General features: G+C 38.6%; 1 protein-coding gene across 3 annotated transcripts in view; it reads right to left on the reverse strand.

The window, feature by feature from the left end:
* The window catches only part of ITGA4 (integrin subunit alpha 4), a 38,627-nt gene extending 12,430 nt beyond the window's left edge, over positions 1-26,197 (reverse strand). For 2 of the 3 annotated variants that reach the window (XR_007708481.1, XR_007708480.1), the window contains exons 1-17: positions 25,804-26,046; positions 25,595-25,716; positions 18,668-18,774; positions 18,441-18,570; positions 16,964-17,031; positions 16,172-16,301; positions 13,391-13,476; positions 12,996-13,055; positions 12,767-12,904; positions 12,167-12,278; positions 9,900-9,994; positions 9,444-9,534; positions 8,061-8,106; positions 7,539-7,693; positions 5,616-5,770; positions 2,890-3,039; positions 1,661-1,737 (exon numbers count right to left, since the gene is read on the reverse strand). Coding sequence is in view for 1 of the 3 variants with exons in the window: in XM_035569569.2 (XP_035425462.1) it covers positions 1,661-1,737; positions 2,890-3,039; positions 5,616-5,770; positions 7,539-7,693; positions 8,061-8,106; positions 9,444-9,534; positions 9,900-9,994; positions 12,167-12,278; positions 12,767-12,904; positions 12,996-13,055; positions 13,391-13,476; positions 16,172-16,301; positions 16,964-17,031; positions 18,441-18,570; positions 18,668-18,774; positions 25,595-25,716; positions 25,804-25,994 (1,913 nt within the window). In the remaining 2 variants the exon portion in view is untranslated. Of the gene's footprint in view, positions 1-1,660; positions 1,738-2,889; positions 3,040-5,615; positions 5,771-7,538; positions 7,694-8,060; positions 8,107-9,443; positions 9,535-9,899; positions 9,995-12,166; positions 12,279-12,766; positions 12,905-12,995; positions 13,056-13,390; positions 13,477-16,171; positions 16,302-16,963; positions 17,032-18,440; positions 18,571-18,667; positions 18,775-25,594; positions 25,717-25,803 lie in introns of all 3 variants that reach the window. The other variant, XM_035569569.2, reaches the window with a different exon arrangement.
* Between the last annotated feature and the right edge of the window lie 428 nt (positions 26,198-26,625).

Consider the following 26,625-nt stretch of genomic DNA (forward strand, 5'->3'; position numbering starts at 1 on the left):
AGACTCATAACTCAGTAAGTAAAGCATTACATTGACACTGCTATTTGATTTCATTCTTTTAAGACTAAAAGTGTTTGCTTTGCTGTTCAAGGATAATGAATGCATTCTGTCTAGACAAAATAAATTAATGCTTCACAGCTAACTAGTTTTTAATCGAGATACCAGGGGCACAATGTAATTTAAGGTGATACTTCACACTTTATCAAGATATTTAGCCTATTTATTTACACTGAAAAGCTGCTACCAATACCTAATGCCAAGCAGGTATGTTATAATCTATTTTCCCTTCTTAGAGCTTTGAAGTAGTTACAAAATTGCATTGCTAACATCACAAATGGAAATGCTGCACAATCTTTCTTTCTGAAAAGTTTATGGAAAGCCTAAGAAAATGAAAGGGCTTAAGATTCATGCTGTAGGCTATGCCTTAAAGTAGACAGGAAGATGCTGATCTTATTCTGAAATCTATGAAAATGAAAAAGCTTATGCTCAGGATCACTCAGGTGTGATTAATCAGCATTGTGTGTTTGTTATCATCTTTTGCTGTCATTTTAGGTTGTGCTGTGAGATAAACCCAGTATCTCAATTAAAGTAGAATCAACTTTAAATTACACAGGAAAATCCAGGTCTCACATAAAACACCAAACTAGCTGAGATACACAAGAGATACAACTTTTCTGTTTTTGCACACCAATAGCTCATGTTTCTTGCTTCAAAGTATAATATTGAATAAAGGAAAAGGTTGTGATGATAAAATGTAATTTAAAATCAAATCATTAAAATGTATGCTGAAATGTTGGTACATGGCTTAAAACTTTCTAAATATGATGCCAAATGGAAGTATATCTCACAAAACATTGCTTAGTGTAGTAGAGATTCTTCAAGACAATAATAATTTTAATACTTTGAAAGTGCCTTAATGATCTTACATAATGAAAGTATTTAAGTACAATACCTAATTGGAAGGAATGGAAAAAATTGAAACATCCTAAAAGGGATCTCAAAAAATGTTGGGCTGTAAATGAAAAAAAAAATCCCCAAAAATATTTTCTGAAAAATGCAAGCTAATTCATGTAGGAAAAAGAGTCAAAACCTCGCATAATACTCAACCACCTGGTGTCTCAATCAGCAGTATAAAAATGAAGATGTAATATTTTTTAAGTAAATGAAGAAAAGGAACCACTTAATTATTTATAATTGAAAGGATAAATATAGCAATGTCTTAGTAGAAAACTCAAGTATCTTCTTTGTACAGTGCAAGTATAGTACCTTCATAAAAGCAGCAGAAATGTTTGAGTGGTCAAAATATTGGCAGTTATACAGTCCACCGACTGAGTGTGCGTTGTACTCCATATCTTAGCACATATACGTATGAACCACAGAACACAAGTTTATCCTTTTGTCAAGCTGGTAGTACTTTATGAGCTGTGAAGTCTTCTAATTATGCAAGAATGTATGTACAAATATGTACATTTCTTATACATTTCCTGAAACATTTACAATTTACAAACATTCTTCAACTAAACAGGTTTTTCTTCCTCATACGTTTCTGGGAGTCTATTGTCTACTTTTGCAAATTCATTTTATATTCAAAAGTTAAGGAACAATTTAAATAAAATCTTACTGAACATCTTTCTGCAAATGAAAGCCAGACCATACTTACTTTGGAAAAGCCACTTTTCCAGAAACTCTCAAGTCAGCAGAACAATTCTCTTGGGAGCAAAATCTTGCAAAAACAAACTATAAAAGACCAAAGGGAAAAAAAAAAACGCACTTTAGTATACTATGCATATTATAAAACGAACATATCACCTTGTTACCAAGTATCTGAAATTGGCTAATAACTAATAGTCCTAGAAACAATTGGTTTCAATCATTTGCAGACACATTCTGAGAAAAACCACAGAGAGGCCCTCCATGCTGGAGCTTAATCTGTCAGAGTTGTGGGTGTATGTTCAGCTGATTTTAAAAAGAGTACAAAAAAAGGGCAGAGCATTTTAGAGGATCCAGAACTGAGGTCCCTGCAGTCTCAATACAATATGACAATAAAATATGACAGAGTAACTTTTGAAAGAAAGTTCTATTACACAAATTTTACTTAGTAGGTATCATGAGATACCATGTGTATATGCCTTGGTTATCAGTATGCCATAGAGCACATTTATATCACTTGTCACTATATCCAGCAATGGTCTCTCTCTAACTCTGTGGTTCCTAAAACAAAACTTTGGAAGAAGGTGAAAAGGAAAACATTGACGTTTAAAAGGAGCTTTCAGGTATCTCAGAGTTCTGACAGTCAGCTGTATCTGAATTACATAAAGCTTACTGTTTGTGAAAAGTTGTAATATTTTTATGAACATTTGGTAGTTAATAACTCAAACTACCCTTGCTATTTCTTAAGTCAATTATCTCTTAATTTTTCTTTTATTAAAAATGGTAAATTTCATATTCATTTAAGGATACAGAATACACCATTTTTCCCCCCGACTTTCCATTTGAGAATTGGGAATACCTTCACAGAATGAATAGTTCAGCAACATTGTTGAAACAGTTCAAGATTAGTAGCAACATGATAGTGTGTATTTAACATAGAATTCCTTTTTATCTTGGAAAGTAACTCATGTAGTCAAAAAAGAATGAATATTTCTACAAGTGAGGTTCATACTGAAATTTGATGTTGTTCTGAGGTATATTACCAGTTCTACAAACAACTAATTTTAGTGAAAATTTACTCATGTTTTTAGCATGCTGGTTTATTAAGATCAAAAGATTAGGTGCTGTTCTAGAAAATGCATTCCTTCATAAGCTATTGTTGTGTGAAGCTTTTTTTAACTAAAAATTAAAATGTGAATATTTACTTACTACATTTGAAAGAAGAAATCGTACACTAACCTTGCTGTTTATAACATCTTTTTCTTTCCTCCTTTGAAGAACTGGTTGAAGTTGAGAAAACTCTTGAGCGTTTCTTTTCTGTAGAATATGTTGCCCCAGATGATAACTTGCTTCAACATGTATAGGAGTCAAGATATCCCTTACATCTTTCTATGAAAATTGGAAACCTAATGAGTTAATCATATAAGACAAGACATGTATGCATATGTCTTAAAAATTATGAGGAGCCCTAGAACTAAGTTAAACAGGGACTTTTTTTTTATATATATAAAATAATTTCCTATGCCATATGGTTCATATATTTTTCCAGACATCTTTGTCACTGAAAGAGGTAATCAGAAATGCAGAAAACCATAATACATTTAATAACAGCATCAGGAATTTCATAACAGATTCTTTTATTAAAAGAGTCTGATCAAATAGTGATCTATATTACTTCCATCCACAATACTGCCCTAACATGCCTATGAAATGTTGTACTGCCCAATTACAAAAATAGCCAAAAGTAGGCTAAAAGGGTAAAAAGTTGAACAGTGGGATAATTCCAAACAGAAACAATGGGTATTTCTATATCAAATTAAAAGGAGTTCTCCCACAGTACTACTAAATCTTTCCATGATGGCATTTTATTCTTCTGCCTTTGTGTACTTCCAATTCTGTATTAAGATTAAACTCAATAAATGACCATTTTGATATGAAACCTTGACTTGTGTTGGAGCTCAGAGCCCAAACTGTTTGTGAAAGCTGAACAGCTCGAAGCACTGCGCAGTAACAATAGAAAACCTGACCGAATTATTCCCTGAGTATGTACGATAGACACTGATTGTCCTTCCACATGGCCACTATTTTAATTCTTATCTGCAAGCTTGCTTTGACCAAATCACGTGTAATGTAATTCATAATTTTCCACAAGGTCTTCTCTGCATCTGCTTTATATTATTTTCACTATACTAATTAGCTATTAATTACTCTTTACTTAAAATACATAAAATGTACATGCTTTTTTTGTAAGGACTGTACTCGACATTTACACTTAGCTTTAGGAGTTTCATACAAGCACCTTAGTGAGTTGAAGAAGATGCTTATACTGCTGTTAATTAACAATTACAAAGCAAATTGAGCTATATGGAAGAAAAAATATTAATGATAGACTATAGGAGGTGATGAGCCAAATCATATCTTTCCTCCTACACAAATGCATGCTGATGCTGCTATGGCAATCTGTACAAGGTCAGCTGTCAGTCAGACCTCTCTTAGCTTACACAACTCTTGTAAGGAAGTGGGCAATTTGCCATTGCTCCTTTAAGTAACATTCACTTAGGTGCAACTACCAATTGAGATGTATCTGGGTAATTTTCCAGGAGGTAACACAGGCTTTCCATTCTAACCCAAAGCTTTATCTTGAAGAATTGGCTTCTAATGATGTCATAAGCAAAACAGAAGTAAAAGAAAGGAAGAAAATACATGGCAGACTTCTTCCCTGCAGTTTCTTTGTAGCTGTAGAAGATAATATCAACTTCCCAGCCTCTGCTCAGGATCAACTGCACCAGTCATCCTAATAGATGTTTGTTCTAAAAGGTCACAGAATTGCTACTTGAAGATTTTTAAAAAAGGGACAGGCAACCTAATGCATTGTTTTATTACCCCGTTTTCTACTTCATATTCCCTGTCGTTAGTATTTCTTTAAAGAATTCTCTTCCTCCTTAGATAATGCCTTACAGGAGATAAATCTATTTTTTTTCTGAGTTTAATAAAAGGTGATTCTTCTCTGTCCACTAGTTTTTGTTTGATTGTGTTTTAGGACTTCAAGTTCTTCTCGTTTATTCTCCAAATTTTTGCTGGAGTAGGTGGGTTTCTAAGATGTTTGATATATTAAATCACTTTATTCTTTCTTGTTCAGTAAATGGTCTTATTATCTTTGTCCGGACAGCAGCTATTTTTACTTTCAAGACAGGTCCTTCATTCATCCTTTAGAGGGATACAAAAAGCATGAATACTGCATTTCACTTGCTCTAGGTGACTTAGAGGCTACTATTGGAGTTAGGATCTTACTGACTACATTTTTACTAACTTATTTCCTAGTCAGAACCATCCTTTATTTTCAAAGGATGGCTGCTGTTGGATCAAACTCTACTTCTGGGAAACCAACAGCTGACTTTCTGATGCAGAGTGGCTAGCATCATCTCTACTACTGATGTTGGTACAGGTCTCCCTGCCTGGCGGACAGCTCACAGGTCTCCAACAACCTGCTGCTGGTGGCAGCGCTGCTACCTCTGTGCCATCTCCTGCAAAGCAATTCTACCACAAAGTTGTTGTGGAAAAAAAAATCCACAACAAAGTTGTTTCTGTACCTTCACAGACAGAGAATGGAAACCACATTCACTACTTATCTGGTACAGGATTAAGCCTCAGTCTATGATGTCATCCATAAAAAAGTGAAAAAAAAAAAAAGTCAAAAAATGCTCATGTCCTACTTTATCACTGTGATTATTATTGTTATGCACATTTTCTCTGACAGAAGAGATGGTAGGCCCACTGACTTCCCCAGAGAAAGCTAAATTAGCATCAGAACTACAAGGTATTAATTGTAGAAGTTATGAACACAAATATTTTACTTCAGAAATTATGTGATGCAACTGTAAACAAAACAAGTTATTTTGCAGCAGGTGTGCTTTCAAAGGAGAACAACGGATTTACAGAGCAATACATATCAAAAATTACGTTACCCTCATAAATGCTGGATGATCTTTGCAGGCAATGTTCTTGCTGTTAATCTTTATATTTCCAGAGGTTGTGTCAGATGTTCCATTGACAGAAAAGTAAAATCTTGCTGGCGTATCCATTTTTCTATTCACATCAACACTAAGATTATAAAACAATACTGCAAAATAAAAACCAAGGAAAATGAGTTATAAAAAGTATAATAATTTTCATGAATTTATGATAGAAATCCTATCTTTTGACTCATTCCCTTAATTATGTTCCATAATATCTGTCTCAAAATGCTCTACTTAAAAAGTCTCTGAGACAAGTCCGTAGCTGAAAAGCTTGTAAACCTCTGAAAATAGACTGCATAGTGACTGATCTCTGATACATGCTTTTACATCAGTGATACTTTTGTCAAGTTACAGTTTTCTACCGGAATCTGCTTACAGAAAATCTGCTTCAGTTCCTCATAGGGCTGACATTAAATTTCAACAATTAAGTCACCAGACACTGACAAATATTGCTTAACTTCAGTGTTGTTTTTTTAATTTTATTATTTTTTATTTAAGTTGGAAAACGTGAACTGTTATGTTAACAAATTGCAAAAACATTTCAAAGCATTACCGATCTATTACTTTCCTTCCTCATTTCTGCCAAAAGTTAGAATACCTAGAATTTCCTCTACTCTCTTCTATCTAAGTTGACAAGGCCTACGTCCAAATTCAGCAAGGGTAGTCCAATTTGACTGCTCATCTTTCATATTTGAAATGAATTTCAAAAGATCTGAACTTGGTACGTTACAATCTACCATTTACATGTGTTCTCTGTAATGTGTTCCTAAAGGACAACATATATTCACATAGAGAATGAATATTTAAGCTATTTAATTTCATAATATAGTCAGTAAATTATTTTGAATATATTCGCCATGAATATATTTTTAATATACCATATATATAATTCACCATGAATTATTTTTAATATATTCTCTCCCATAGATGTTCCTCCAAGCAAAGTAAGTTTTTTTGCCAAAAGCAAAATATTCATTATGTACAAGATAGCTACAAGATGTATTTTTCAGTAATTTTTATGGGACTCCCTCTTTTTCACATAATGGTATAGTGTTTATATATGATACAATCAGGTACTTGAGCAGCTTTATAAAAGAAACATCTTTTTTATTGTGAAGTGGAAGACTGCAGGCTAAAGCAGTCTTGGTCTAGGAGGATTGCTTTTAGAAGACATCTGAATATCATGCTGAATAATCTGTTTGATTCTACATTAAGAAAAGACATTCATCCATCATTAATTCCCTCTCTATTTGCAAAGCAACGGCTCAGACATATTTGCATGTGGAAAGTTCAGACAAACTTGACAGACGCTCCTGTGCAAAACTGAATATAATCTTTGGGGGAAATAAAGAAAAAAGAAAGTGTTCACAGAATAAGTGCACTGTATTTTTTGTGATCCCTTGTGACATACAATCTCATTAAAAATGTATTAAAATGATATATCAAGTTATTATGATGCTATGAAAGCATCATAATATGAAAGCACCATCTGAAGCTATGAGTGAATTTAATCATTCTACTATTATATAAACCAATTCAGGTACTGGAAATAGCATATCTACAAGGGTGCCATCCTAACCACAATGCCTCTTAACCTTTTTAACATCACTACCTTTTGCATGACATGTAACTCAATTAGTCCTAGCTGGGATGTGCATTTATTCTAAATTAAATAGAAGTGTAATGGCTCAGTGTTGCAGGAGCTAAAAAAAAAAAAAAAAAAAAAAAAAAAAAGGTATCCATATTTTTTATTTTTTCATTTTATACTGAACTAAATTTCATTTTAGTGAACTCAATTACTTGTTAAACACCAATAGCTTTATTTTGCAAATGTGTGCATTTCAAATGAATACATATATTGAAGTAGCTTACCAATATAATCAGGTACCTCTCGTCCTGTATAGGTAAAGCATATCTTCAAATTCATACAGATGGCAGGCTGGTCATTTTCCATGCAGTTTAAATTAGTTCGATTTATTGAATTAGGATGTTTTAAAGAAGCTTCAACAATTATTACTGGTTTTGTTCTAAGAATATAAAAGAGTCAATGTTCACAAAGTGATTCAGAAATAACTTACAGAGTCTCTAACAATCTATTTTTATATTAGTATTATCATTTTTAGGCTATCTGCATTTTTAAGAATCCAAGTAGTTGCATGCAATGCTTTTGTTGCCTCAAAAAATTTCAGAAGGGTATTTTCTTTTTCTTCAAGGTATTTACTTAAATGTTTCAGGTGTAGAGCATTCTGAAACCAAATGAATGAAAGCTTAAGACACCCAAGAAGATTATCATGAGGTTAAAATACACAATTATTTTCTTTTTTTTAAATTGCATCTTAAAAAGGACAGTTAAACTGGATGGTCTTTAAAGGTACTGAAATGTAGCAACCTCACCTTAGCACCACAGCAGAATCAGACAGAAATGCACCAACTGCTACATCTGTATGAAAAAGGAGATCAATAAGCATAATTTGTCAACAGGAATTACTTCAGGTACAAGCATTTTGCAGCATATTCACCTTTTGGCATCATTAAAACACTACATGCCCTTTATTTGTTAAAAGGCATACGTTAATATTCATAGGTGCACTTCTCCATACAGAAGATGATTCCTCAAATTCTTGTCCCCTGTCCATTAATACCACACACTAATTTGCTAGATTTGCAGATATTAGTAATGTGATGATCTGATTTCTATTCCAAGTTTAAGCAGAGGACACTGAAATACAATTCAGCTAAATGGGAGGTACGGGCATTCTTTTAAACCCAAATATTCGATTTTGCTCTGCTATGCACACAAATGTATGCGTATATAAAAAACAATTATATGTATTACATGTATCACATTATACATAGAGACAGGAAGAAATAGAAAAAATGTTTTATTCCAAATTAACTGAAAACTACTAATGCAGTAAGGAAAGAAAATGTACCCCTCAAACGAAGTAGCAAAAGTAAATCTGTCAGATAAATCTCAATGGTATAATGGTCAGAGGATGCGACTTCCTCAACAGTAAAGAGCAGGTGACCCAAGAGCAGTCTACCTGTACACTACCTCTTAACCCAGCCTAATGGGTTCAACCCAGATGAGATTTCTGTGGACACAGCCAGAGCCTACAGCATGCAGTTAATGGTAACGTTATGCTTTAACACAAGTATGATCTGCCATAATCCTTATCTGTACAACAGCAAAACATTTTGACAGTATGTATAAAGCAATGAGTATGTATTTAGAACCAGCTAAGCCACTTTACAACAAATTAGCACTTCTGTGCGATGCCCACAAGAACTCCACAAGAGTCTTAATCCACTGTCACAAGCCATGAGTCAGGTTAACATACCATTCACACAGACCAACAGGGCTGCTGAGCTCACTGACTCCTGGCAAGATACAGACTTACATGAAGACCAGTGAGATTTTTAGCTTAGCACACTAGCCTGGACAGCAAGCGTGCTTCAAGTGCCCAAATAAGCTCACTGTGACATTAGCAAATGAGATGGCCACCACAAAAAAAATGAAAAGTACATTTTTCTTCCACTTCAGCACTATAATCTTGCTTTTACATCTTTCTGAGTCCTTCAGTAATAGGTAGATGACTGTAAAAAAATGTTCGCCCTGAGCTTTACCTTTTTTTCCTTCCCAAACTGCAAGATGTGGCACACCATCTTAAACAGATTTTATTCCATGAAGAGTAATAAGTAGTACCGTGACATTGTTCCCTATGAATTTATACTCTTTTAAAAATTAAAAATAATAATCACAATTGTTTAATTCACCTTGATAACCATTGTTATCTGCATCAATGCCGCTTGCTATGGATTGTCCAAACATACTTAAAGAATTACTGACTTGATGTCCTTCTATTCTCTATGGAGGAAAAAGAAGATAAAATTATTCATGGAAAGTTAATCTTTCAGCTACAACATCCAATGAAAAATGCTAGTGTAACCGTCCTGCTTCTGCAGGCAATCACATGCCTACCTGTGAAAGTATACCTCTGAAAGTAATATTCCTCCATAACTTTAAATGCTATAACCCAGAAGCCCTGTCTGAGGCCTCTAAAACATGTTATTTTTCTATTAAAGGTTATATTATGACTGAAATCATAGGCTGTGTAAAAATTTCTGAGTCTTCTAACATTCAGACCATCAGACTTTAAATTAAGGGAAAACCCTCTTGAATCTAAACTTAAGGTTTTTCTGAATTGATTGTTTTCCACTGAAAATGCATACCTGTGAATATGTTGGAGTTATTCCATCTTCCCTACCATTGTATATATAAATAACTCCTTTTAGATTATCTTCTTGTGGAGCCCCAATTGCTACATCTGTGGAAAAAAAAAAAACAATTTAACAATAAACAGTTGAACAAAGCGCAGTTAAAGAAATCCAAATCACAATGCACACCATACCAGACCAAACTCATTTGACTGAATTCAAACGCAAGTGCTAAATATTAAGGAAATCAGAAACGATACAGATCAACTAAATAATCTGACTGCCTGGAGTACTATGTTTCTGGAGAATAAGTGCTAACTGATTTTGTGCCACTAAATTTGTGCAATAAAAAGTCTGTTCCTGTAAATTTGACCCTTAAGAGGCTATCATGGAGAGTAGCTAAAACATCTATGGTCTTGAAAAACAATTGCCTCTTATTCTTGAAACCACGATGATTTTCCTGCACTCTGCTATTCCCAAATGGACTAAACACTGAAGCCCTAGAAGTGCTCTTATTGCATTAACTAAAATAAACCACTTATTTTTCTCTGAAATGTCCTTAACAGCTGATAACAGGCTTGAACGGGCATTTAACATGGAAATGAAGGTGGTCCATTTGTACAAAGGAGTATATTTTATGCCCAGATGATTTAATACCTGCAGAGTGTGTCAACATACAGATATGCAAAAAAGTGCTCATAATAGTCCTTGCGAAAACTTCACCAAAAAGCCTGAGGTTTCAAATAGCCATAGTATATTCACCAGAAAGCAGGGGGAAATGCATTATAACATCTTAAATTCACCCATATGAATCAGTAATTCTGAAGTTTCATTTACAAATAAAACAGAACTATCTGCAAATAAGAAATACTCCATATGGAGCACCAAACCAAAATCACGAGAAAAACAAAACTCTGATGATTTGGTTTAGCTGAACAGCTCTCTGATTGAATCCACATTGATTGAATCCGTAACTTGGGTGACTAAAACACACAAAATATGTCTCCCCACTGGTAAGATGAAAATAGGACAGCCAAGTTGTGCTGTTTAATTAAAGCTAAACATATGTTCTTGGGGGTGGTCAGACTCTACACCAACATGCATGTCATTATCTTCATAGGGCTGATACAAAAGGCTTACGTCACTGAAGCTCTGCTGTGCTTTTCTATTACTTACTATAAACAAATGGTTTCTAGCACCCAATTTCTCTTTATGTTTTGCTTCCAGCTGTTTTTCTTACATGAAAATTTCTTTTCCTACTGCCACTCTCAATATTGCTTCCACTTATTCTTTTCAACGTTTAGCTTTCTTCAAAAGCTAATCCACTTGCTTCGACTCCCCCTGCAGTTTTACGATGCCCCTTTTACATTATATTCTCTCATACATCTACTTTGTTATATGCTGCTATTAATTTGATTTTACTTCTCAGTTCCCCAGTCATACTGTTGGCTACTATTTTCCTTTGCAGTTTGCAAATATTTGGGGGGCAAAGCCCAAAACTTGTGTGTAAAACTGTGAAGATACTGTAAAACAGGAGATAGGGAATCTAGCAAGAGATAAAGAAACAGTTACTAAAGGAGAAAAGGGACTCGTTTAGAGAAAATGAGACAAGATAAGAAGAGAATGGCTGTTCCAAGCTTTACAGGTTCCAGAACAGGATCAAGAACACAAGACAAAGTGAAGAGTAAAAGGAGAATCCTGGATGATAACTGAAAATATAAAGGGTTATTCAGAAACGTGAAGAAAGACGTGGACTTGGCAAAGACACAGCCCTGTAAAAGCTGACAGTTTTTGCACACAGGATGATAGCTCCCTGCATACAGTCCAATTTTTGATGGAAAAACTGAAACCATTTATGAATTTCTGAACAGTAGACAATGCCTATTGTATTTTTATCTTATCCCTACACAGCCTATTGGTGCCTGCACCTCTGCTGGAGGGGAGTACACGCTGCATTTCCAAACAGGAATACTGACCGTTTCCTATTTGTGTGAAACCATGACAAAATGGATAAAAACATTGGGCCTGATCCTGGATTAGGGATTCTGCTAGTACCCACAGTTGTAGAACAAATTATCACCTTTACTAAAGCGACAAAAGCTAATCTGTTGGTATTACACATCAATGACTGTTACCCAGCTGTATTTCAAGTCAGTGGCCTAGAAAAGAAAGGTCAAGTCAGCAATTTAAAGTCTTTTCAGCCTTCCATAATCCTCCTGTTTACAGTTACAGTCCGCATCTCAGCAAGAATTAAAACCAAGTTTTTAATTTTTCATATTTACCTTCAAAACCATCATTATCAATGTCTCCTAGGTTGGCTATGGACTCCCCAAACCTGGATGCATATGAGTCACTCCCACTGAGCTCTATGTCCAGTTCTACCATCTTTGCCTCCTGAAGGAAAACAGAGTCAATGGCAAATTAACAGAGGCTCTTCCAGGTGACCTGCAACACTGCTCAAAATGTTAAAACTGTCTTGGATGCTAGCGTGTAATCCTAATGAACTCTGTAGTGAAGAATTCAGCATTATATTGAAGATTTCTAACAATATTTAACATAAGAATGAGAAAGAATAAGAAAATTGTTCTTTGAGAATGAGAATAGCAACATGTTCCCATAGCAAACACTTATAAACAGCAGCAGCCTTGTATCAGAGTACAGGGGCTTACTGCTCTGAGAAACCTGTGAGCATTGAGGTTCATTGAGCTAGCCGTTGCAGCTGTGCTATACAGTCCTGCTGAGATTGTCATTGTGGTTCTAAAGTTGTTTTTGCTATATTCTGAAATACTGTGTAAGAGAGAAGAAATCTCTTCTTTTAGCTTGTTACACTATAATAACTGTGTTATTATGATTTTATTTATTTTTTAAGAGGAAATACTTACAGAACCTGAATTGATATAGACATAAACTCTTCCTTCTTCTCTGATGGTACTTAGCATTGGAGCACCAACTAACAAGTCTGAGAGGCCATCTGCATTCAGGTCCACAGCACAAACTGCAGCTCCAAAGTAAGAACCAAGCTGTGTGCAAACAAGAAATCCTGTTATTTCAGACTTAAGGGAAGACATGCTAGAAGTTCTAAGGTGCAGAAAAGTAGCATGAAAGACTTACTTTTTTACCCCTTAGTTCAAATAGAATATTTAGGTCCTTCTCAATGCTAAAAATGTATGCCTAAAATGAAAAGAAAACAAAAGCTTCCTTCAGCAAACAGTAATATGAAATACAGTCCTGTGCTTTCTCTACAGCATGAGCTAGAGAATCAGCTATGCAACACACAGTATCACAAGGTACCACTACTTGCTTTTCCCATCTGTACCTTTCTTTAACACCGTAGTTCACAGCAGTGTTATCTAGACTATCTTCCCTCCTTCCTTCCTTTGACTTTTCTCCCTGGGAGAAATCACATTACCTGACACTTGCCTTTATTATGCTAATTTAAATTGAAAAAACACGTGTGGGTATGTGGAAGAATGTTGAACAAACCAATACTATAAACAATCTCTTACTTTACCAGTCTGCTCCTGTTGGGGAGCCCCTCCAATTACTTCTGTACTGTCTGATGTCAGAAAATGTCCAGCTCCAACAGAGTATCCTGTAAATTACAAATACACTATTCAATACTGTCAATACCATACAAAGAAAAAAATGGGAACATGACGTATAAAAGCTGTCAACACCACAAATTATTGCAAGTCTGACATTCAGAACTCATGCAAGTTAGCAATGAAAACAGAAAGGAACGTTTTTAAATATAAGCAAAAGGTCAATACAAACAGTAAGTTCCAGCAAGCAGAAACAAGTGTCAGAAACACTTATTTCTTCCCAGGATCTCAATTATCTGCCATACTTTAAAAGTCTGCAAAATATCTTCTCTTAATGCATATTCTCCAATTGTTCATTGATTATTCATACTGCAGTACAAATAAAAACTGTCACATGTCCATACAGTGCAATATGGAAGCACTTTATTCAATTCTCACTCAACTATTCTTATAACTGGACTGCAAAGAAATGAAACGGGGGGTACTTATATGTGTGCACATATATATACACGTGTATGTGTATATGTATATATATACACACACAGCTTATTGTCTTTATTCACATATTAATATGTCAGCAGCAAAGTCTGATTATATAATAAGAAAACACTGCATCAACTTTTGTAACTGGATCCACATAACAAAGTATTTGTCTGTGTGGAGACAGCTCTTGACAACCGGGACCATATTTTGGTTCAGTCGTCCAGCCACAGAACTGCAAACTGAAGGCTGATGCCTTAATCTGTAGCCACACCAGTCATTGTTACTCTTTCCAAAATGTGTTAGGGCTAATTTGAAACAGAGAAGACAGTTAACATATTCTGCTACTCTTTCATTTACTGAATTTCTGTTGATTTTCACAGCACACAGAGAAAACGGAAAAATCATATCGGATCAGATAAGAATGTGCCTTAAATCCTTCATCTGTGAAGACAGCTGTCTAGAATTCAAGCTCTCTTAAAGCCAGCATTTTATTTTCATGTTTTAAGCTAAAATATGTGAACAAGACAATTTATCATTTAAAGGTCAACACCTAGTTTTTACGTACTCAACCAAAAAATTAAGCTTAAGTAGATTAACCTTCATTTACCTCCTCTGATCTTTATTTTATAGTTATTTTGGTTTTACTGAAGTGTAAATATTGATAATTGTAATGAACTTTTTAAAAAAATAAAGTCACCAAAAGAAACTATAGTCATCAGAGCACACAGATTTCTATTGTGGCATTCATATGTTAGGGGTAGGAGGGAAAATCATGTAATCGACCCTTTAAATTTAAAGGCATAATCAAACAAAATTTTATTTCCAACCCCAGTATTATCTCCTCTTCTCCATTACTAAAGATTGGCTTACTACCTTAAAATCCTCTGGCTTTTCATTGCCTCCCTTTTTAACGAGAGATATTATATTGACTTCTCAGATTCCTGAAAGAAACTATCAATTATTTTGTGATTTCTTTACAGGAGTTTGTTAAGTATCTCAGGTTACTCTTTCATCAGACCCAGCTGATTTGTAAAACCAACTTATCTAATTCTCTCCCCACTTGCTCCCCAGCATAGTTCTTATACAAGCTTTTACCCATTTGTCTATATTTGGCTTTTGGCTGTCAAAGACTTGATTCATTCATTACAGAAATTCTCACCCTTATACTTGCAGGAGCAGAAATCTGGATGAGCTTTTTCCCAGACAGGTGCAATATTTTGCTACTAAATGTTAGTGGAAGGCACCCTCTAAAATTTTTTATTTGTCCTATGAAAGGTTAGAAACATTACTGATTAACTTTATTGATCTGGGTATCTAATCACCTTTTACACCCAGCATCTTTTGCTCGAGTTTTCCTCAGAGCCCAAGTGCAGCCTTTGCAAGGCTCAGTACTGACTTCTAAAGTGTGAGACATTTTATATTTCCTAATATTTATTTCATAACTTATGCCTGCTTCCTATTGCCAAAAGAGTAGAAAAGGAAATGTTTATCCACATGAACTAGATCTATGAATGGGAAAATGCAAAAAAAAAAAAAAAACCAAAGGCCACAGGCAAAAGCAGTCTTCCTTAACAGTTCAAGAAGGACAGATAGTCTTAGCGTGTAGTGCGAAAACTGAAGTTGTTGATGGTTCTGGCATACAACCCTACAAATTCTAGCACTAAATCCAGCTAACTACTGGGTTAAAGGAACATGTATAGGAGCTGTGTGGCCTTCATTGTAGATGTTTGTAGGTGAGCTTTGCATTCCCATGTATCCAGACCAAGATAGGGCAGGAATACAAAATAAATTATGATTGGAGGCAAGTCAGTCTCTAAATATCATAGCATGCTTCCCCCTTATTGAAAATATAACTAGGCCTTGTTTCCTTTCAGCCTTCACTGTAATAAACTTTTCACATTTCTGTTACACATGAAAGCACATCTTTTGCTATAAAAACATTTAAGTATTTCAGACTTAAGAGCCAAGTGCAAACTGCTGCTAATCAGAAGCATCTCTCCCCCTTCTATATCAAGAAGTGATGGTAAATCAGTGCAGAAATGCTAAAAACAGAAACAATGTTTGAAAAGCTTCCATGTGCAAATAACAGAGGAAGACTTACAATTAAATAATATTTAACAAAAATCAGACCATGTCTTTAGAAATGTCACTCCTGGGATTAACATAGCAAATGCTGAGAAATACTGTGCACTGACTTCAAGATCAACTATTTAGCTAAGTCTTTGATTTATATATTTATAAAGTATTAAATGTTTGAAGTACCTAGATAACTGCCAAATTTCACTTGGTTATTTGAATCTGTATAAGCATGGATTGTATTTGCAGTTGTATTGTATACAAAAACAGAACCAGTCCAATAAAATGATCCAGGGGCTCCCATTATAATTAAGTCCTAAAAGAAAAATAAAACATAGCTATGTTATTCACGTTTAAATATTCATGAAGATAGCAAAACAAGTCAAACGCTTCTCTTTAGATCTTCTGTGAACTCAGTGAAATGCTACTGGAGATGTATATAGCTCAGTGCTCAGGGATTACCACCAGATCACAGACAACATTTTTCAGACTTTCTAAAAATATGCTTATTGAAAAACATTGATCTGGGAACATTTTGAAAGACAGCATCAAACTGTACAGTTTCATCTCAAAATGATTTTTTTTTTTTTTAGAAATCATAAACTTAGAGTGCAGCATTGATTAAATACAGAATATTACTCTGCAAAGCAAGATGGTAAGCCTTAGCATTACTGTTACATGAAATAGATTAAAGAGAACAATAAAACTTCATACTCTGTTATATGCATGCTCTTTACCCATGAAAGGTAATTTTGAATTTTAATTACAGATTAAAAGTAATTTTGAATGTAAAAGTATTCTTGGTTAGTTTGGGAATTATCATGCAAGTATTATCAAGATTCCATTAAAAAGAAATGAGATGAGTCTGATTTCTTCAACAACAACAAAGACAGTGCTAATGTTTGTGTTCGCATACAACTTTAACATATACGTATATTTACATACATATGTGAGAAGTTTGGTATCTTCAATACACACCCCAATGTAAAAACTAGATATTCCAGCCTGGCATGACCCATGGTTTTCTCCAAACTTTCGCACATGATCTGGGCATGGGCAAGAAATGTTAAAGAGGATGAGAAGCATGCAGTTTCAGATTTATTACCAAGTCTTTAAGAGAAGCTGAGACAAGTTTAACCAAAACCAAAACCAACCAAACAAACAAAAACAAACAAACAAAACAAACAAAAAAACAGTTTTCAGTTCTGTAATAAAAGTAAAAACACTGTTTTCCCTGGTACAGCATTTAGCTTCAATACCCTATTGTAACAAACGTAAAGCACTATGTATCACTTGAACACAGCTGCCTTTGAAATCTTGTGAATGATTATAGTTTTCTTTTTAAATGATTCCACGTAAGTAATACACCAAGTGAAATAGTATGAATTGAGCAGCACAGATGGATAAACTCAACTCCTCTCTTCCACTCTGTGTATAATCCAGGCAATCTGGTTGACAGGCTTACGTATCTTAATGGAAGTTGCCCCAGTGCTCCTTTAGGACTTTGAAGGGCTGGTAGTATAGATATCTTAGAAACACTAGCACCTATTATCCTCAGCAGCTGTTTTTACATCTAACATGCCCAGCTCTGTTTTCCTGCTTTTCCTTGCTAACTGCCTCCATCAGAGTTCCCTTCATCTCATCCCTAGATTTGTGCACTTGAACACTGCTGAAGAGAAAAGCAAGATTTTGCCAACACACCGAGCAGTCCACAAAGCCAGCAGCGGGATATCTGATGGCATTACTCTACTGGTCTGCACAAAGAGGGCAGATTGTCAGCTCTCCCTTGCCTTGGCAAGGGACAGGGTCACGAGACCAATCTCCTGGATGGAAGGCAGGGATGGTCTTGTTTGAAAGCTTGAAAAAAAAGTTTGAAAGTTTGAAAGTCTTGACTCTTACTTTGCTCCTGTGGTCCTCTGAGGAAGGACTGCCGAAGGTCTCGTACCATGGCAGTAGCCTTGGCAGGAGGAGATTTAGGAAAAGGGATGCACAATGGCAGGACATGGTGCTGTGCTGAGGAACCACAGCAGCTCTGTGCCAAAGGCTAAGGAGTGGACGGCAGCATCCCCTTGCAGGTGTTACTGCTATCCCCTGAGAGGCACTCTGCCGAGCAGAGCAAGCAAATGACAGAGCAAAGGAACACAGGAGGTCCTCCGCTGGCCCATTTTTGGGAAGCACGCATCCTTCAGTGATCCAGTCCAAGAAGCAAGTATTCAAGTATTCTGATGCTTGATTTAAACTATTTGTTTTGCCTGTTGAAAGCAATTTTTCTTAGAAGTGATAAACATCTTGCTATCAAAGTTATATCACAGGTTGCATTCATAACATCAGTACTCTGTCTTCAAGCCTTTGGCTGCAGAAATCTTGCCCAGAGCAACACAGGCTTTTCACAACTCTGCACCATTGAATTTTGCATCTTTTCCTTCCCTAGAACGGACCCAAGCATTCTGCTTACCTATATAGCATGGGCATATTCTTCTGCTCAGTTCAGTTCGAAAATCAGAAGAGATAGCAAAACAAATACCGTACGGCAGTTTGTGTTCATTTTTTATGTAAAAGATATTTTTCCATCTGTGTCCACAAGCCTATGGATAAAAAACATGATGTTTGACACACAAGCATAAGAATAGTGAAGGCAGTCTGACAAGTGGTTAATACATACATCCAACGGTTAATACATACAACGATAGATCCATTCTCTTTTGGCTGCCTTGATAAGCTGACACCCAGCCACTGATTATCACGCTCTTCCAGACAGGTCTTCCCACAGCGCTCTCCGTTGGGGTTGCCTATGACACAAAGACCAACGTGCTGAACAGAGGATGAGCTGAAGGGCCACGTGGTGGCTAACAGGAGAGCTCTATGGGGAGACTCGGGCAGTCCAATTTTGGTGGACCTGACCCCATCTCTGTCTCGCATAGGCTACATAAACTTTTCACACGCTCAAGCAAAGGTAGGGTTGTATGAAGCCAAAGGGAGCATGCTGGTTCTGAACAGGGCAGGTTAGGCAGTGAGGGCTGGCTTCTCCATCATTACTGAAACTAAGATAGAAAGTGACGTTACACTCAATCTGATTAAGAATTTTTTCTTCTGAAGTAGCATCTCTTTCATAGGTTATATCACTATGAGACATTCATTAAGTAATTATGAGACTATCCTAGGGTTGTTTTCACAAGTGTTCTTCAGCCTAAAGGTTTCTTATAAACAGTAGTACCACTGAGTACTACCAAAAACCTAGCCTAAGGAAAACATTTCTTCAACTTCTTTCTAAACTACGTATCAGTTGGTGGCAGATCTTAAAAATATCTCTACCGCAAATGGCTATCAAGTAAAGTGCTGTAATACCAGTGCAGCCTCTACAGGGGATATAAAATCACTGGGTCTACTTGTCCTGTGTACTCCTTGCACTGCTGCATTTATTTAGCAGTAGCTCTTTCTTTAGTATTTTTAGTAGTTTTTATTTACTAGTTCATAGTTTTTTTTCTTAAGGAGAGTTAATTTTTAAAACCTTAGATAACATAGTGAAATTTCTTCCAACTCCCCCAAAAGATTACAGTACTGCCAAGCTAGCAAATACTTGCCTCCTCCTAGAATGCAGCTGGACTATCTATGGTAAGAAAAAGCTACACACGTAAAAGTATTTTATGTTATATAAAGAAAGCTTCTCATTCTTAGGAGTACCTACTACATGCTCAGGAGAATAAACATTAACACACTGAACCATTTTTTTTAATGCCTCCCCATGGCACTGCTTATGGAAAAAACCTACTTATAAAATAAGGAAACACATAATGTCCTTTGAACAAGTTGTTCTGTACAACTTTTAAGACTTTCCTAGACTCAATACAGTTAGTGATGAACCGTAACTTTTGAAGTTGTTGTTGCAGTTACCCAGAAGAGGGCGCCAATACAGATCAGAGGACCAATGCTACAGATGACATCGAGAGGGGAAAAAACCCACCTCCATCCCCCAAACTGTGCTGTCACCAGAGCTGAAATTGATTATTGTCATTTGACAGTTTAAATAAACGTAGTCCTCATTTAGTGGATTTATTGAATTTCTTTTGGAGGAGACACAACTGCCAATACTGATTAAGTATGGAAACAGAACAAAGCATCTATCTAGTCTATTCAGTGACCAGGAGACAGATGAATGACTGTGGGCTTTGCTGTACACATTCTTGAAACTAACACTGTTTTAAATGATTTTGTACCAGGATGTCACAGAGTGTGTGTTGTGTTTTTTTTTAAACCAAAAATACCCCATTCATGGTATCAAGGCAATTCTTTATCACAGTAAAAAATAAATAAATACAAAAACAAAACAAAACACTCAGGAGAGAAGCATCTGCAGCAATAAAAGCCAACAGTCATCCTTCTTTCTGAGCTTGTTCCCTACTGTTTTGTGACAGGCCTAGCATCGAACAACTGTGTGAAGAAACTGCTGCAAGGAGTTTTTCTTCTTCCATGCTACCTCTCTACTTCTTTTTCCACATACTGTTTTTTCTTCCTGTTTTGGTGGAAAGACCAGAGCAGTGCAGTCAGGAATCCCTCACCGCACCGCAGCAAGGGTGATGCACACTGACCAACACAACTGTGCTCTACCTTCTTCCTAAAACACCTCCCTTCATGGGATGAAGAGGTACCTGACCCTTATTCATCTCCTCTTTACCACTTCCTCCTCCCCCATGTGCCTTTCCTCACAACATCAAGGGTATACATATGTGAAGTCCCTATAAATAGGAACCAAGCTCAGCACTCACAATGCCATCACATTCAATTGTCTTTGGGCCAAGAGAACTTAGGTTACTAGACTTTAATGAATTTCTGTAGGTCACCTGAACAATGGTAATTAACATGTGGGTTCTTACTCAAAACAGGTACGAAGTAAAACGCCTTACTTTAAGCATCTACTAAAAAGAAGTTGATTTTTCTGCAGGCCATCAGTTACTGAGGTTTAAGTGGTAAGCTTCTGAATTCTCCCACACTGCTAACGTCAGGGACATGAACTTCCATATACTGAATACATCTCTACCCTCCCATCTGGCAGCAGTTTTGAGAAAATTTTGGAATTTAGTTTGGGAATTTAATATTGGTATTCTGTCATGTAGAATACCTCACTTCTTAAGGGAGGTGACTTCCATGGTTTGCATGAATTACAAAGCATGTTAATCTAATTGAAGCCTCCTCAAAAAACGAAATTCCATTACATTCCCACATGCAGGAATTAATACACCCTTAAATCAGAAAAGCCCCTTCTGGAAACTCCCTTTCCAGCAATGCTTTCTGTCCTCTTATGACAAGGACTTACTTGGGACTTGTTTTATAGTGTGTTTGAATTTGTAGAAAATGAAAAAGCAGAGCAGACCAGCATGATAAGTTTAGATCTCAAGAGGGTTTCTGAGCCTTTCTGTCAGAAAGTCAAACAAAACCAGCTAACGTCAAAGACAGAAGGAAGTTTTGCTTGTCTCAGCACATCATTCCTGTATGTATTTCAGAGGCCTGTAACAAGAAAAAGCACCACCATTCACCCTTGCTCATTGGGTTGAATTCCCTTTTCCCTGGGCTCCACCACGTGTTCTTGATCCAGGTTCCCTTTGGCCCGCTGCTGATCTGCTGCCTTATGTCTCCTCTCTTCCTCTGCCTGGCAAGTATTCAAACACCTCGAAAATGCTAGGCCTTTGCGGGCAAGAGAAGGGTGAGCCTGGCATCCTGGACATGGTGATGAGCCCCTGCTCCGTGTAGGACATTGCAAAGGCTTTATCTAATGAGAAGAGAAAATGCTACATTCTGCACGAGCAACAGAGCAGCACTGCATAAGCTCAGGAGGACACGGCAGCTTGATTGCCTCAGGGAAAAGGAGCACGCGTTGTCATAAAGTCACTGAGAGATAAGTAATTGCCCAGTCTGTGTACATTACACAGCTGGAAGATACACTTCTGCTATAATCCCCGCTGCACGCATCCACAGAAACAGCATAATCGTATACAAATAAGGTCAGAACTTGAAAAGCCACTTCTAGCTCTGGCCTCAAGGACTCTAATACAGATGTCTGCAATGTCATCTGAGAAACCAGTTTTATATAACTTGCTCCAGTGCCTTCCATGCCCAACAGCCTCCCATGATCCTTTTTATCCTCCCAGAACTCCTTTAATGCTAACTGATTAAACTACAAAGTCTACTGCAAGGACAACAGGCCTCCTGATGTCCTGCTCCTAGGTGTCAGGGCCTCACCAGACTCTTTTCATTTGCCCAGGGCAACCTTCTCTCTTTTCAGTGATTTGCTAAGTCTTATCCTTCCAATGCCCCCAGAACCACTTCACCCAAAACACACCAGCTACATGAGAGCTGTTTCCATTACTCTGTAACAGGCCAAGGCCCAGAAGGTCCTGTCCTCCTTCCACAGTAAGGACATTTCCAAGTAGATCACTGGCAGGGTATAATCAATGCAAGTGAGTTCAAAAAGCCAAAGCATCAAAGGCAAAACTTACTGAAATCAAGGCTGAAGAAACACAGGTCTGCCTTTTGGGGAAAGCCATTAACTGCTCATTTTTCCATTGTAACGATTCAGCTGGGGGAGCTAGAGGGCAATTTGTTCATAGGTTAATTGCAGCTGGGTCTTCAAGGAAGGGTGGAAGGCTGACGATACTGTGGGCAGAGCTTGCTGGCCTGATTTTAAAAAACATGCGCTGAGTTTACTGTATGTATTTGTAGTTGAAACTTTTTTTTTTTACACTCAATGGCAATTTTTGTAACTAGTTTGCTGTCCAATTAATTACTCTTGTTACAAATATGAGAGCAATTTTCTTGCAGAATTTCTATATCATTTTGCAAGTCCAAAATGTAACAGGTCAAAACATCTGAAGTGCAAGTCCCCCTGCAGTAATGTATTACTACCCCAAACTGACCTGGACAAGGTCTTGAAATTGAAACACAAGCTAGCAGACTGATGTTGGTGTTCTAAGAAACATACCTGAAGCATTCTATGTTGTATTTGTGCCTACAGATGGATTACAAGCCTCTGCATCTAACATAAACCATCACTGAAAAATACTCCAATTGTGAATAAATCAGTAGACTTGAATATTTGAGACCACTGACAGAAGTACTAGAACTAGAAAAGCAACTGAAAACTTCACTCCGCTGTTCAACCATCACAGAGAGATTTCAAAGTTTCAATGAGGGTCTGCGAAGACAAAGATTTACTAGTGTATCTCATGGCTCCCCTTGGTTCTTAAACCAGCCCACATCCCTGTGACATTCTGAACAACATTAAAATTCTCTAAAGTATGCCTGGATGAGTTATTTTCAGATGCTGGGATGACTGTAGCATAAGACTATTCCAAGCAAGTCTTTCTCTATTGAGCAACCAGATAGGAACGTGTGACATAGAAAACACAACAGCAGTTTTGTGTGATCAGAGGCTTCTTAATTGTGCATGAATCCTTCATTAATTAGTTAAGCCAGTTTCAAGGCTACTTTAGTGAAAAATGGCAACAGTGTTTTAACATGTTTATGTCTAAGAACTTCAAATCTGTTTATTACAGAGTTCTGACATTCAGGAGAAAAAAAAAAAAAACACTTCTGTTGCCTGTTGTCACCTCTACATTTCTATGACTCAGGATCAGAAACTTATTACCTCAAAGATTCTTTTACTGAAAGAAATGTGAATCTAGGTATTTAAGAGAAAGATAAGAATGGCTATTTCTCAGTTTGCCTGTCCCAGCAGTGTAATATATCCCTGCACATTTTTCATAGAAAATTATCCTTTTCTATGAGCTCAGAATCCAAACTTGGCAAGAATCCAAGCAGAAGAACGAACAAGGAGGTCACTGACAGAAAGACACGGTGTTGATAAAACCATTATGTCCCAAAGTTGCTGACAGCCTGAATGGGTTAGACAGGAGATAATTAAGTTCAACTTTGCAATTGCAAATTCCCTTGTGTATTTCTGTGACCGCTCAGCAGGATGACAGAGACTTAACAAAGCTCAGATACTAACCTACTTCATTTACATCCCATGCACCACAGCATGGTTTGGCTTCTTTATTGACCTCACTTCTTGTTTTACAGGGGAACGCTTCATTGAAGTACCTACACAACTTCAGAAATACTTCTGAAGTACCTATGCAATTTCAGAAATACTGTTGATGTACCTTAGTGTTACAAAGATGTCACCTATCACTAAGGAAAACAAACATTTTGAAAAAATGTCTTGTGGTATTACTGTTTTTAGAAGTGCAGGACAAGAGAGTAAACATTGTTGTGCAACCTACAGCCTCTAAATCCGGGGACGGAAGTGGTGTTAAACTAAGCCTTTGGTACCACATAAACATTTTCATTCACCTGTTGCACCATTTCATTTAGAAACCCCTAAGCTACTGAAGAAAAGCCTACCAATATCCTTTGTTAGAGCTTTTGTTTCTCCACTGGCTAAATGAATAAATCAAGTACTGCAGATGTATTGTAGCTTTCAAAGAAGTTAAAACCTCAGTACCCTTCGCCTCATCTACACAGTGAGGGGCTGTTTTAGCCTCCAATCCAGTAGGGCCTTAATGCCTTTTTAACGTATGCTCTTTTACCCATTTAGTTACTTCTTTGGCTTTTCCAAACCTCTTAAACAAGGAATTAGAGAAGAAAGCTCTTTCTTATATATCATTTTTCAATAGATCTGATGTTGGAATGAAATCACTCAGGAGAAAAAAGAAAAGTGCTTGGGCTGGAATAACTTTAATTGCAGTTTCCATGAGCAACTGCTTGTATCTTATTTTTCTGTAGTTTAGTTACAAAATATAACTCCTACTTCTGTCTGTAGGAAAAAATTAGATAGAATCTGTCAGTTCTAATTTTCTAGAGAAATTACTGTTGTAACTTTTTTGTAACAGAATCCTGTATTCTGTCCTCAAAGTACATCAGTTCATGGAGTGTTATCATTTCCACTGGTTTCAAATATTTTGAAAACTCTTTCCCGCGCTTCTTATCCTCACTGGGCGGCGAGTTCATGGTTTTAACGGCTTGGACAGTTTTGGTCACAGCGGCAGAGAAAGTTCAGGAAACTTTTAACTTGCAGCACAGAGGTAGAGTGAAGGTACCATACGCAAGGAGGACAAGAACAGACCCCAAAGCAATTCAGACATATTCACTGTAACCCACCGCAAAGCATGCTCATTTTGAGCAAGTACCAGAAAAACGCATCCAGTTACACCTTCTGGGCGCGGGACTGTGGAGGCAGTGAGGAGTTGGAGCTGGAAAAACTGCCTCGGTCACGAGTAGTTTTGGTGCCCCGAAAGCGGATTTACCCAGCGGGCTGCTCCCACCCGAGCCCCCACGGGGCGGCTTCGCGCAGGGACGGCCCGGGCACATGGTGCCAGCCCCAGCCCCCTCTGCCAGCTGCGGCCGCTTAACGCAGAGCCGCGAGGGGAGGCACCGACGCCCCAGTGAGGCTCTGGGAGGTGCGGGATCCCCCTGCGGCCCGGCCCGATGGGGCAGCCGCACCGGGCTTGCCCTCGGTCCTAAGGTGGTCGCCAGTCGCTCTCAGAGCGGCAGCGGAGGGAGAGACAAACAGACCGACAGACCGCCGCCCACTCCCTCCCTCCATCCCTCACTCACCCAGCTGGAGCTGCTCGCACCACCCGCGGGGGTTGTTCCCGATCCGGCACCGGAAAATGGCCCCGGGGCTGGCCACCGAGCTGTTGGCCGGCCAGCTGGCCCGCGGGGCGCCCGCCACCAGCCTGCGGGGTACAGACGGCGGCGTGAGGGGCCGCGGGGGGGGGTGGGAGCTCCGGCTCTCCCCCCCGGCAGCCCCGGCCGAGACTCACCATCGCTCCTCACCGTGGCGGTGCAGCAGCACCGAGTACCCGAAAAAGGTTCCGCTGCCCCCGCGGAAGAGCAGCGGCTGCCGGGTGTCCAGGTTGTAGGGCCGCGCCGTCGGCAGGCGCTGCCCCAGCAGCAGCAGCAGCGGCAGCAGCAGCGGGGCTGCCCAGCCCGCAGCCCTCCCGCAGCTCCGCATGGCTCCGGCCGGCCGCCTCCCCGCTCCGCTCCGCTCGGCGAGGGGCAGCGCCGCCCCCGCCCTGCCTTGCCCTGCCCCGGCACCGGGCAGCCCGCGCCCTGCTCCCAGCTGGGCCGGGCCGGGCCGGGCGGCCTCCCTCAGTCCCCGCAGCCGTGTGGGGTGTCCCCTGCGGAGGGGGGGAACCGCTCGGCCGTGCCGCCGCCTCCTCTCGCGCCGCGGCAGCCCCTCTCCCTGCTGAGGCGGCGGAGGTCGGGTTTCTCCCCGCCCCGCCCGCGCACAGGGGGTGCTGCAGGACGGGGCACGGCCTCCGGGCCTCCCCACAGCCCGCGGCACCCGGGAGCCCCCCGTCCCCGGGGGCGCCCCCCTCGACCCCGGGCACACCTGCCCGGGGGGGCGGCCCGGAGGAGCCGGGCCGGTGTTCGGGTTGGGGGGATTTGGGGGATGGAGGGAGGCTGTTCCCAAAATGTCCTCGCTGGCTTCCCCGCCTTGCGCGTTAGATTTCCCGCTCCCTGAGCGCGCCTGCCCCGAGTCCCGGCGTGGAAACCCAGCCAAGCCCAGGTCCGTCCTCAAGGAGGGAAACTGTGTGGTCGGATTTGTGCCTTCCTTTTGGAAGTTGAAAAAGTCCACGTAT

The sequence above is a fragment of the Cygnus atratus genome, chromosome 6 (genome assembly GCF_013377495.2).
Source record: "Cygnus atratus isolate AKBS03 ecotype Queensland, Australia chromosome 6, CAtr_DNAZoo_HiC_assembly, whole genome shotgun sequence".
NCBI classification, from domain to species: domain Eukaryota; kingdom Metazoa; phylum Chordata; class Aves; order Anseriformes; family Anatidae; genus Cygnus; species Cygnus atratus.